The sequence below is a fragment of the Sinohyriopsis cumingii genome, chromosome 3 (genome assembly GCF_028554795.1).
Source record: "Sinohyriopsis cumingii isolate HCF-2022 chromosome 3, ASM2855479v2, whole genome shotgun sequence".
Taxonomy (NCBI): Eukaryota; Metazoa; Mollusca; class Bivalvia; order Unionida; family Unionidae; genus Sinohyriopsis; species Sinohyriopsis cumingii.
Window position 1 is genome coordinate 53680406 of NC_142963.1, and position 12750 is coordinate 53693155.

The window sequence follows — 12750 nt, forward strand, 5'->3', positions numbered from 1 at the left end:
GAAGTATGTGCTGTAATAGTTTATGTTCAGTTACGCAAGCTACGTCAACATTATATTTATCCAGCATTGTACTAAAGCTAAGAGCAGAGGACATAATTCCTCTAACATTCCAGGTCAGTATATTAAGATTCATATTAACTTGCAATATAGGCATATTAATACTTATGCATCATGAAAGCAGGACTAAAATGACAAAGATAACAAAACACATTAACTTACGACAGAACATAATGGCAAATTTATGAACAATTAACTGTCGCCCTAGTCACGGAATATCGCATCCTGCACCTTCATTTGCCTCCTGATCACGATTGCTAAACCTGTCTCGCCAAGACTGATTCCCATACCACCTTCTTACATAAACACCTTTTGGCCATGTTACATCATTTTCAACAGTGTTGCAGTCGGAATTATATACAGTCAGCTTGGCCGATAGACAATTACGTCTACTGTGGATAAACTTTATGGATAACGGATCTATATTGTATTCTTTCAAGAATTTACCGAGGCCTTCAGCAGTAGATTTGACGCCAATGCCACCCACATAAAAGCGCCTTGTTCTACATCTAACTACACCTTCAAATACAACATTCTCATTATTGTCATCAACATCCTCATGTCCAACAATACTCTCTGAACCTATTTCTAAACCTGATTTACCAAATGATCTAGGTCTTTCTACCTGACCCCAATAACAGTAGGTATCTTGCTAGGAAGGGTTTTCAAGTCAATACCTTTCACATTACTGTTGCTAGTAATCGGATGCCTAACGTTCTCTATCCTGGTTGAAGTCGAAGTCCCCTGTTCAGAAAGCCGTTCAGTGTGGGTTAACAGTTTATTTTGATTCCGAATGAGTGTGCGTACAACATTTGTCACATCAGGATGAACATTGGCTTTATAAATCTGTGGGATATTTCCATCGAAGGGGGCAATATGTCTTCTATCGAAAGTCTGTGAAATTATATTCAAACTTTTTGAAACCAGAGTTTGCAGAGCACTGACCCCACTCTTTTCCAAAGTTGGTTGGGCCGTTATGCCGGTTCGTGACTCCACTGCCATTGTACCTGGTGTAGAGTCGTCAGCCTCAACCGACACTGGAGACAAACAGTTGGACACTGCAGTTCTGTTCTGAGATTCACTTGATAGGCAGCAGTGTGTATCGCAACCAGTTTTGTTAGAGTCGATCAAGACGGGAGATGAACAGTTAGACACATGAATCTTGTTCTGAGCAGCAATTGATGGAGAGCGTTGATCACCACATCCATTGGGACTACATGATAGGTTACTTACAGCTGGACTATTCGTGTGAACGACATCCGCATAAGACATGGGTTTACTCAAAGATTTCATCAGCTTAACTCTAAGTTGCTCAGTGATGGTGTGGAGAGTTTCATTTTCTTTCATCAACACGCTTTGAGTAGTTTTCAGTGACTTAATCTCATTACGAAGCAGTTCTATTGTTTGAGATTGTGCCTGTACCTTATTGTTTACATCAGCACGGAATGCATTAAGATCATTCATAGTCACCAATGTGATTTGGGTTGCCTTCAGAGATATAATCTCTTCTCTGAGTGAAGCAACAGTTTGTTGTAGATGACCGCAATCACTCTTGATTTCCGTTAGCGAGAGTCTTGCTGAATTAATCACTTGTTCTGCTTGCCCTGAGCTATGTTCATCGTCATGTTCACAATGTTCAGCTTGTACATTAGGGTTTGATTTCTTCTTGCTAAAAATAGAATCGATCTCGCAAGGATCCCCTTTTATAAATATAGCTAAAGAATAATAATCCCTTGCATATTTTATTAAACTACTTACACCATTTCTGTTCTTTCTAACAACCAAACATCCAGATGGACAGCCAGGAAAACCTTGTGCTCTAATAAATAAAACTGACCTATACCAGGTTACAATATCTTCACTGTCGTGTGAAACCTCTAGCAATTTCTCAATATACATGTCTCTGGGTAGATTATCTAGTTCCTGATCAAGTCTTCTAACATAGTCCTGATTGGGAACCTGAGATATGACATCTTGATATGTTGGGCTGTTACAACGGTGACTCGAATCTTGGGCATCTCTGTCAAAACATGTATTGCCAACATTCTGTGTACTTGTGTACTGAGGTTGCGAGCATAGATCTGCCTTGTTTGCACTGTCAGGCTATCACTCACCAAATCTGCATCATAAAAAGCATTTAAACCACAATTCCCATGTACAGTACAATCACCTTCATTTTCTGTTTCCAGTTCAGTATATATCTTCCTGGAGCGAGTCTCATAAACAGAATTATCCATGATTTGCACATGAGCACTGCAACGTCCATCTGAACAGTCCGCCATCTTGTTATTGTCCTCTTCTTGGTATTATTTCTTTGCTCTTGTTTTCCTGTTCCTTTATTTTTTTTAATTGGTGATGGTGGTGGCCGCACTTAGTAGAACTTTTAAAATTATACACCAAGCAGGTTTTACACAGTAAACAAATCAAGCAAATTGAGAGATAGTTTTCAAACTTGACGTTATGCGGGTAACTGGAGGTAATATTGGAACCATTTCTGTTTAAGACCAACTGAACACAAAAGTTCTAGTGGTGAAAACCTGATGTAGATATTACATTCCATTCAAAAGGCGTAATGATGATATTTCAAGATGGCCATACTGGATGACAGATTAACACCACAGTGGCCCCCCTTCTGCACCAGGAAAGTGGCGTCAAAAGACTGCTGGCCTTTCCAAAGGGGGACTATATTTTTTGTGAAAAGTATATGTAATGTACGAAGTAAGAAAGCTACATACTTTAAAGCACTTAATATCTTCATTTAATATCTTCGTTTAAAAATAACATTAATTATTAAAAGGTTCTTCTTGTTATAATAAAGGACTTATTTTAACTAAATATACATTAATATTTCTTATTCTTGGCATAAGCATGATATGCAAGCAGGTATTGTTATCATGAACATTGCAAAACCATTCAAAATATTCATTCAAATCTTGGTACATACATAATTCTCTTTCCATTTGCTTCATTTTCGAACTGCTGTTGAATAACCTCCTTATCAGTTACAATGTTTGAGTCTTTTCAACATAAAATTGTTTTATTCAAGTCTTTTCTACTTAAAATTGTTCAGCAAGTCTACCCAAACCCACATCACCCAATGTTGTCAAGCAAAATAATTGACTTTCTTCTAAAATAATACATCTCCGTTTAGGTGATGACATGTTAATGTTTGGTAATGATTTATTCAAATGTTGCTAACTGTATGTGATTTAATTATGCAGATGAAACTTTTGTCAAGCGGATGAACTGCCTTCTTTGTAAAGGAAGCGATAATGTGTTGTCACGCAATTTTTGGGTCTTTGTCTGATACCCTGTTTTGTTCAAGGTCATTGGGTAATTTCTCTGTGTGTGTGTGTGTTTGTTTGTTAGTGTTAATGTACAAAATCTATTTTTAACCTATGCTGACCCTGTTATGATCCTGACAATTACATCCGGTTGTAATCATCAAAGAGAAGAACTCGACAGATGTGTGAAGCCAAAACTCTATCATAACATTGTTAAGTCTATTTCCTGTAAACGTCAGCTTTTATAAACAACGATATAGTATTAATCTTACTGTTACTTGTACTTAAGTCAAAACTTCTTTCAGTACAGGAAACTTGACACAGGGAGACATGTATAGACAATAGAGTTAATCTGATTACTTACCTTACGTCATGATATGAATTAATTATTGGCTCTGGATACATTTGAAAAAAAAGTGTCTGCTCGTGAGGGGTGGCCGTTCTTGAGGGGTACTTTTGAATACAAACTTGTCAGTGCCATGGGATTCTGGCCATAAGAAGCAGTTGGCCACTGGTCGGGGGGGGGGGGGGGGGGGGAAGAGGGGGACTACTGCATATGTATTTCATTTGGAATCAACAAACATCGTAAGAGTTCTCCTGGTTAAAATCTGATGCTGATATTACTTCCGATTCAAAAGAGGCAGTAATGACAATATTTTCAAGATGGCTGCTTGGGTGTCCATACTGGATGTTAGATCGGCACCATTTTCATTCAGAACCAACTACACATAATAAAAAGTTGTTTGGTGGAAAGCCCAAGTCAATATGACAATCCAGCCTGGAGAAGAAACAAAAAGATTTTCAACATGACTACCATACTGGTAACCAGATCAGCATTATTTCCATTTAGTACCATCTTAACACCATAAGAAGACTTCTGGTGAAACCCCATGCCAATGACTTTCCATTTAAGTGGAATGTTAATAACAAGATTTTCAAGATTATTGCCATGGAGGCCATACTGAATGTCAGACAGGCATCATTCTTATTTGGAACCAATCATTAGAAGTCTTCTGATGAAAACCTCACATCAATATGTGACCACTGATCAGGAGGACCAGTAAAATCAAAATTTTCAAGATGGCCACCATAGCAGCCATAACTGAGGTCAAGTTCACACCATTTTCATTAAGGACCTACTAGACATGCAAGAAGTAACCATAACTTGACTTTCAAGATGGTTGCCATGACAGACATATTGGACATTATTTTTATTTAGAACCTAACAAACAAAAAAGTATTTTAATGAAAATCCCACGATGATATGGCCATTTTTGTGAGGAAGTAACATAAAGACTTTCACCACTGTGGGAGCCATACTGGCAAGCAACCCCATTTCAATCAGCATTAAGTAGAACATGGGAAAGATTCGTGGCAATCAACCAAGTAGTTTAGGATAAGTAGCAATAACAAACTGGTGTTATCAGACAGACAGACAATGGACAACATACTATCCTATAATTGCTTCATGTCTATGACCAGTACAGCTAAAATCTCTGGGACTATCTGTGATAACAAGTTTAACAAGATTATGAAATTCACAGCATTAAGCCATAAGACAAAAATGGGGCAACAACTTTTTTAAAGTAGCAGGCCAAAATAATTGTTACTATATGCACATTTTAAAGTACACATACATGGAATCATACTATGCATGCGCCTGTCACAATGTATGTTAAAGCCAGTTTAAATTTAACTTTGAAACAGGATCTTACCTTTATGTAATTTAAATGTGTATCCTGTAAGGATATGATCATCAATTCTCACAATTGCAAGTGCAGATTTTCTCCCATTACATAGATAAGAGATTAGTAACAATGTCAGCCAAAGCCAATGAAACATAACAACACAAAGTATAATCTTAAGCACTCTTACAACTCTATGGTCACAATCTAAGTAATAAAAAGAAGCAAAATCAACGAGTTTTTTGTAACACTTAAGAAATAGTCTAAACATTTAAGCAATTATAAATGAAAATGTAAGAGTTACAGTATTATGAAGCGAATCCTAGATAATCCTGATCAAGTTCCATGAAAGTCAAAAAAAATGAAAAGTTCTTAATAAATTTCAAGACCAGAAATGACTATATTTCACAACATACCCCACCTGACAGATCTTACTACTCAATTTGTCTCAAAACTGTCTATTCATGTCAATAAATGGGAAATTACTTAATTATTCTAAAACAGTCAAAACTCACCAGCCAATGAAACATTTACCTAAAGTCATCAAGTCTTATTATTAAGATATTATTAGTAATTGTCAACACAAATGTAAACATTTATTAATTGATCCTATGAAATTTTATGCTCTTAATATTCCTAAACCAAACCCGTCACATAACAAAAGCCAAACTAAAGATAATCTGTACAATTTACAGCCATAAATAAAAATTACAAAACTTAAATAAAAATCATATACAAGGAGTTACAAAAATATAGATAAACATATCACCACCACCACCACCCCCAACACACAGAAAACTCTCCTAATTTCAAACAGAAACACATAAAGAGCAGAGCCAGTACTGGTGTATATTCATTCAACTTCATTAAAAGTTTGGTAAAAAATAAAACTATTAAGAAAATGTCAACATAATTACGTTTTGTATCTGTGACCACTAGCACATCATCACAAACCACAGAAATAATACTTTTTGTTCACAACACAATACCACTGGTTAAAAATCCACCTATTATATGCTATCATGTAAATATTTACAAAGTGTAAAATCTTTCCAACGACAACTACTAGTATACAAGTTACATATAACTGCAATAGGCATAGACCCAAATATGGCATGCCTTTTTGTAGGTCTAGTCAGTAGAACAAACAACACAGACCCTTATTTGCTGACATATTATTCCATTGCAGATTGGTATTTATGTAGCTTGCAATTGGGTCATACTTGAAGGAGTGTATATAGAGTACATTACAAATTATTAACCTAAACAGGAGATCTAGTGGCATACCAGTGACAGCACAAACTAAGACCCACATTTAGATTACCTGCAGATAATATTATCTGCTTTCAAATATTTCCTTTTTTGAACCAGAATTTGATAGCAAACTAGTAAACGAACCAAACGAACATAAAGCTATGTTAAAAATCCAAATCTCTCTCTCTATCTCTCACATACACACACACACACACACACCAAATGAACTTTGTTAAACACTGTAAAATAGGCTATAGGTTAAACAGCTACTGACAGCTCTCCACATTGAGCTGCAGAGTGTCACTCATACAATAAATACTGGGAATGTCATCACAAAAAATAATTTTTAATTATTTCTTTCTGTGTAATTTTTTTGTATACAGGAATCTTACCATAGCAATATTTATAATTAATATACCAATAATTATTTGCACACTATATATAACTGGGAAAAATATGTCTGCTAGGAGAAACATGAAAATTAAACTGCACAGAAATAATCATGTAGATTTCTTTTGAAAACAATAATAAAATGGCTTTTGATACACCTAAAATAGTTGAAAACTGATCAGGATAAATATACCTATTGATCTACCCCTAAATTTGCTGCAGCCTAGTTCTAAAACCAACCCAAGTTCTTAAAATAAAACACTGACTTTAACTGGTCATATTTAAAGAATAAGTGGATTAGGGCATTGTTGTACGAATGTTATGTGAATTTGTTCAAGGCAAAGGATGAATTTCTACCTGGCAAAAAAAACCCCCAACTTTATAACCTGTTTGATTATCCTGCTGTCATTCTCTTCCCATCTACATACACACACAGACAGTACATACATATATGTGTGTGTGTATGTGTCATTAAATAGTGAATTAATAATTTACCTACCTGAAGAACGTCTATGATGATGACGTGAAAGCGCTACAAGGAATAAAGTATAGATATAATACCAATTTCCTGTTGAATATATATATATATATATATATATATATATACCTCAGTATCAGTCAACAGTAAAATCTGTTATATTCCCATCTCTAAAACTGCACAAAATTATGCATGCAACATACTGTGATTTTATGTGATGTGATCTTATTTAAGATAAAATGAAAAATATAACACTGAAAGGGCACATTTGCAAGTTCTGTCCTTAAGATGTTTATGCTGGGAAAGTAAAAGCTGCACAAGACAGTAACAATCTGAAATTTACATGGCAAGTAAACATTCAATTAAAGCTGGAATGTATGAAGACACTTTCTGAAGACTAATCTTTCACAAGTTTGTAACTCTATTCTGATTGTGGAAAATTTACATTCTGAAAATGATAAAAGCCTAACTGAAGACTGAAAATCAATTTAAAGTTATAAAGTCATGCACAACTATTTTAAAGCAACAAGATCAAAATACATGAATAGTATGATGTGAAACAAAATGCCAAAAAATTTAACAGCAAGTTTACATTCGTTAATCCACACTTAAAATGTCCTTTAACTACCTTGATAATCTTTCCATATGTATAAGCGACACAACGGTCTGAATCATTTACATTTTGAAGATAAACTGTGCTGGTTATACAGATCTTGTACCTACTCACCCCTTTATTTAATGAGCATGTCCATTCATAATTCTTTCAGTGCAAGTTTATCAAATGACACACCTACGTATTGCAACTTTTGCAAAGCTCAATTTTGCCCAAAGCTAAAAGTAAATGCTGCACTGCACTTAGTGTATATGTGCATGTGCAGTATTTATAGGTCTAATCTGTGCATACTGCACAGTCCTGTGCATTACAAAGACCCATTTCTGTGCTGGCATAAGCGTTCCAGACCAACAACAAAAATGTATCATTAACTCAAAACAAAAATACCGAGACAGGACACTACCTGTATGTACATATGCTGAAAAGAGGTGTATCTGATCAGTATTATAATGTAAACATTCCCTATCAAACCAATGCTCTGTGTCGCGAGTATCCGTCTGGATGGAAAAGCAGTACACATAAATAACCTGAGTAGTCAAGCGGAGAGATATACAGACAGTTGGGCGTAACCTCTAGACCAGTTACGTAACAGACCTACCAGCGGCTCGTTAAATGTTTGTCTCGCACGCGCCTGAAATATCCCTGTAACATTATAAACACAGGTTACTAATGGAAAAGAATTATTCTAGACTATCCCATGGTTATAAGGTTTAATCAGTGCTTGGTTAAATCGATAAACGCAACATGCTATGAACTACGTGACACTGTGCATTCTTAACCCCTACCGATCGCCTGAGTCAGTTTGTTTTGACCCACTTCTCTCTTTGTGACTGACTCTCAACGTGCCCACGATCAGACAGTCCATTATCAGCCACGGTAGCTCGCTCATAATGAATAAAAGTGGACAGACACTTTATAAATTTGAAACAAAGCACAAACCCTCTATTTCCTAATATAAGAATATTTTTCAACTTCCATGTGAATATGTTAGTTTCGATTTGTTTATACTTGTGTCTGCCGGCCTATTTAGGGAACAAAGCCTGTGTAAAGTGCGGCAATTCATGTCTGCACCCAGCTTTCACCGTAATCGTGTCCCTAACAAAACTAATATATATAATTTGAGAGGGAAAAAAGCAAACTAAAACGGTAAGAATGAAACAGTAGTTAACTGAAGGAAGACTCCAAATTCTAACTCACCGGCAATGACATTTGGCGTGCTTTCATCCATCGCTGACCGAATTTTCACCCCAATACGACCTAGTTATGTCGTCATTCCCACAATGCATTAGTCAAAATGTCAGCGCCCTAGACAGAAATTAGCTTCCGTGTAAATTTTATGTTTGCAATTTTAAAAGGCGTTAATAATACAAACAGAACAAACAGGTTTGTGTATTTTCTATATCTTTTTGAGTGTAATGCATGAAACTCATGTTATTGAAAGCGATAAATCCTATATAAGGATTCTCTATAGTAAGTCGGTGGTACATGGTATAAAGTTGAAAGGTAACAGTAAAGGCACAGGTGCTCAACGCAGGCTTGATGTTGACAAAAAAAAAAACACCAAATAATCTGAAGGAAAATAATCATACAGAGTGACAAAAATACCTCAGACTACCCCCATGACCCGTTCTGTCATAGGACCCTCTCTATCATACTATAAAAGATATATATATATATATATATATATATATATATATATATATATATATATATATACACACACACACATACACACACACACACACCTCTCCCTAGATAACTCGCGCATAACAGGGTCCACAAGCTCTTTATTTTAAAAGTATTCATTTTGCTTGGCTGCCTTGTTATCTTTCATCACAGTTATGAAAGAATCGGTTAATTTAAGGTAGTTTATGTCACATACACAATAACATTTATAAGTGTTCGACTGATCAAATTAAGTGAGTTCATACGACCAGGGCTGCAAGATTTTAAGTTTGTAGGATTTTCATGCCTTTAAACTTTTCTTTTATTCCACCTCCTTTATTCGATTCAAAAGACATAATTAACATGGTAATAGGGGGTTTCACAGTTAGTATCTCCCCTTGAAAACACTAGAGGGCATATTGGTGCAACTCACTTCCGGGTAGTTCAGTCAATTAAGATGGCAGATGTAGATCAATAAAATGTGACAGACCACTCACATTATGCAAGCAAGATCGATATCTCACTATCTTAAAAAGAAATTCTATCAATATTTGATCAATTTTTTAAAATACATCTTTTATTTTTTTCACTAACTTGCGCTGCTCCCAGCTTTCAAATAAATAGTATCTGCCCATTTCAGAACTTTATTATCTTTCCATTACTACCTTTTGCTCTAGTTTGTATTAATTGATTTTGCAAAAGTGTATTGCTGCATAAAAAGTTCTTGCAATTTATCTCGCTTAAAGAATATTGAAAATTTGTTTATTTTGTACAGATTCAATCATAGCAGTTAATGGAGGTTGAACGACGAGAAAAAAGTCTAACTTCTTCAGGGGTTTTTTATTCTTGATTTAGACTGTTGCTTTTCTATTAATGTTCATTATATTTCTCATGAAATAACTTGAGTTTTTTCAAAATGCACAAATGTCAACCATGTTTGGACAGACAGATGCACGTATGAGTCTCCTTGATGATTATTTTAATTTTATTTCCTTGAACGGTTGGAAATTTTAGAGTATACAATTTGGAGAAATATCAATATTAGACACGCTATGCATATATAGGACATTTGTGGCTCTCACCTATCTGTCTGTCTGTCTGTATGTCCGTCTTCTTTCATCTGGTGCATGGGTATGTATATCCTCGAATGAATGTGTGTTCACATACGTATATTACATAAACATACTTCTGGTTAAAAACAAGTATAACATGATGCTAAGTTAGAAAGAGTGACTGATAGATAAAGACAACAAATATGAATATTTTTGAGTATCCATTTATTATTGACTTGTAGAGCATGTTCTTACAAGCAGTCTCTTTTTTAAATCATACTGTTTGCAATTTTACATTCAGTCACGTGGATCAATATTGATTTAAAAGACGAACCAAAGTAAAATGACGGAATCTGTGAAATAATTGGATCTTTAAAACTTACATATGTGATGCAAGGAAAGTTAAACAGAATTAAACTAATTTTAAGAAGGCTGTTCTAGATGAATTTGCAGGTGGTAATCAGAAATGTTTTGTAAAGACCCCAGCAAATTTGAGAGTTATTACGTGTCAGCATAAGCAAAGAAAAATCATGCTGAAAGTTATTGCATGTACCGTCTGATATTTGATGTTTCAAAAGTCAAAATGAAAATGAAACAATAAAAAAGGCGTCATTGGGCATGTTATTTAATCTGAATATTGTACGATATTTACACCCAAATATGAACAAATATTCCGTCTGCATTAATTACTCTCATTTATCATTATGATAACAAATGTAATCATTGCTTTGTTAAGTTCCTCTGAATACATTAAAATACTGTGTTCTGTTTAAAAAAAAAAACTTTTCTGGTTTAAAATATTCAGCATTACAAATCAGCTGACGTATCAAATTCGTGTTATAATTTTCATATCGAACTTGTGTTATAACTTTCTTAACATGTTACAAATGAACTATTAGCCTTGCGAAAATAACTGAGAAAGAAGGATATATCAACATATGAAAAATGCAAATTGTTGAGATTGTTTTCGTTAAAGTTATATAACCAAAAATGTGCAATAAATGTTTAAAATCGGAGAGCAAAGTGAATGTTCCTACAAATGTATCTGAAATTATGGATAATGAATTTATATTATCAGGTATGGACAGTGTATTTAATTTAATTATTAGATATCATTTAAGTAGAGAAAGTAAATATTATTTAATTATCTGATATAATGTAAGTATGGACACTGAATCTAATTATTTGATTTAATGTCTATAATTATTCTCCCAGTATGAACAAAAGATGTTTGGCATATATAATTGATTCATTGGTTTAACCATAATGATCTGTAGTACAGCTAAGATACCTTCCTTTGTTGACTATGTTTTGCTAACCAAGTGTAGAACGGTGAACTATCCGGAACTGGAAATATTTTGTGGGCATGCGCATTGGAGCTAAGGGAGGTCATTTTAGGCGCTACAATCAGTAAGTCCGTTGCAACCGTGAAACCCCCTATACAAAGGAGGCCAGCTTTTAATTCAGTGCAACAATACAACAAATACTTCCGGAAGTCAGTCATCAAAATATGGTCAGCACTTAATTAGGTTCTCAGAGAAACACTCGCGGACATAGCTGTTATGGTAGATTGATGCAATTTACGTTTAATTACAAGAGGACACATTGCATTTATGATGATTACAATTAAAAGGAACTAAAATATAGAACTAGAACACAAATTTCATTTGATAAAAGAATTATTTAATTTGTACTTATTTATTAAAATACTGAATCCACTTGGCGTAATTGACATTTTCATTGATCAAAATTTCCTTACATATCATTAATTGCAGAATGTCATTTGGAAAGGAGATGTAAAAAAATTGTATGACCTATGTTTAAATTTGATATTTCAAAGTATTGATTAAAATTTCCAGGTCCTAGCTACTGTTTGTGATGATAAAACGAGCGATGCATCTATGTTTCTGTTACAAATTTTAATCTTGATTTTCTTCAAGTTCAACAAATAGGGATACATTTTTTACATTTTTAGGGTATTTTCTGGTTTAAAAAATGGGAGCCATGCCTGACCCCACTTTATAAGCGGGTTTGCGAGTTATCAGGGTGCAAGTTATTGAGGGAGTGGTGTATATATATATATATATATATATATATATATATATATATATATATAGTATGATAGAGAGGGTCCTGTATCAGAACGGGTCATGGGTTAATTTAAGGTATTTTTGTCACTCTTTTTTTTTCAACATCAAGATCACATTGAGCACCTGTGAGTTAAGGTATAAAGGAATGTATTCTATAAATAGATGTATGTGTACATACTTTC

At 34.5% G+C, this 12750-nt stretch overlaps 2 protein-coding genes across 6 annotated transcripts in view; one reads left to right on the top strand and one right to left on the bottom strand.

Annotated features, from left to right (window-relative positions):
- Positions 1-9040, bottom strand: part of LOC149802874 (nuclear receptor subfamily 1 group D member 2-like) — a 179130-nt gene extending 170090 nt beyond the window's left edge. For 2 of the 5 annotated variants that reach the window (XM_089952322.1, XM_089952321.1), the window contains exons 1-2: positions 8959-9040; positions 7170-7202 (exon numbers count right to left, since the gene is read on the bottom strand). In XM_089952322.1, coding sequence (XP_089808448.1) covers positions 7170-7202; positions 8959-8989 — 64 coding nt within the window. In that variant the 5' untranslated portion in view covers positions 8990-9040. Of the gene's footprint in view, positions 1-7169; positions 7203-7776; positions 7844-8359; positions 8427-8958 lie in introns of those variants that run through there. The other 3 variants (XM_089952325.1, XM_089952324.1, XM_089952323.1) reach the window with 3 other exon arrangements.
- A 9-nt stretch (positions 9041-9049) lies between these two features.
- Positions 9050-12750, top strand: part of LOC149802875 (ferry endosomal RAB5 effector complex subunit 3-like) — a 61627-nt gene continuing 57926 nt past the window's right edge. The window contains exon 1 of the mRNA XM_089952326.1: positions 9050-9144. The gene's annotated coding sequence lies outside the window, so the exon portion shown is untranslated. The remainder of the gene's footprint in view (positions 9145-12750) is intronic.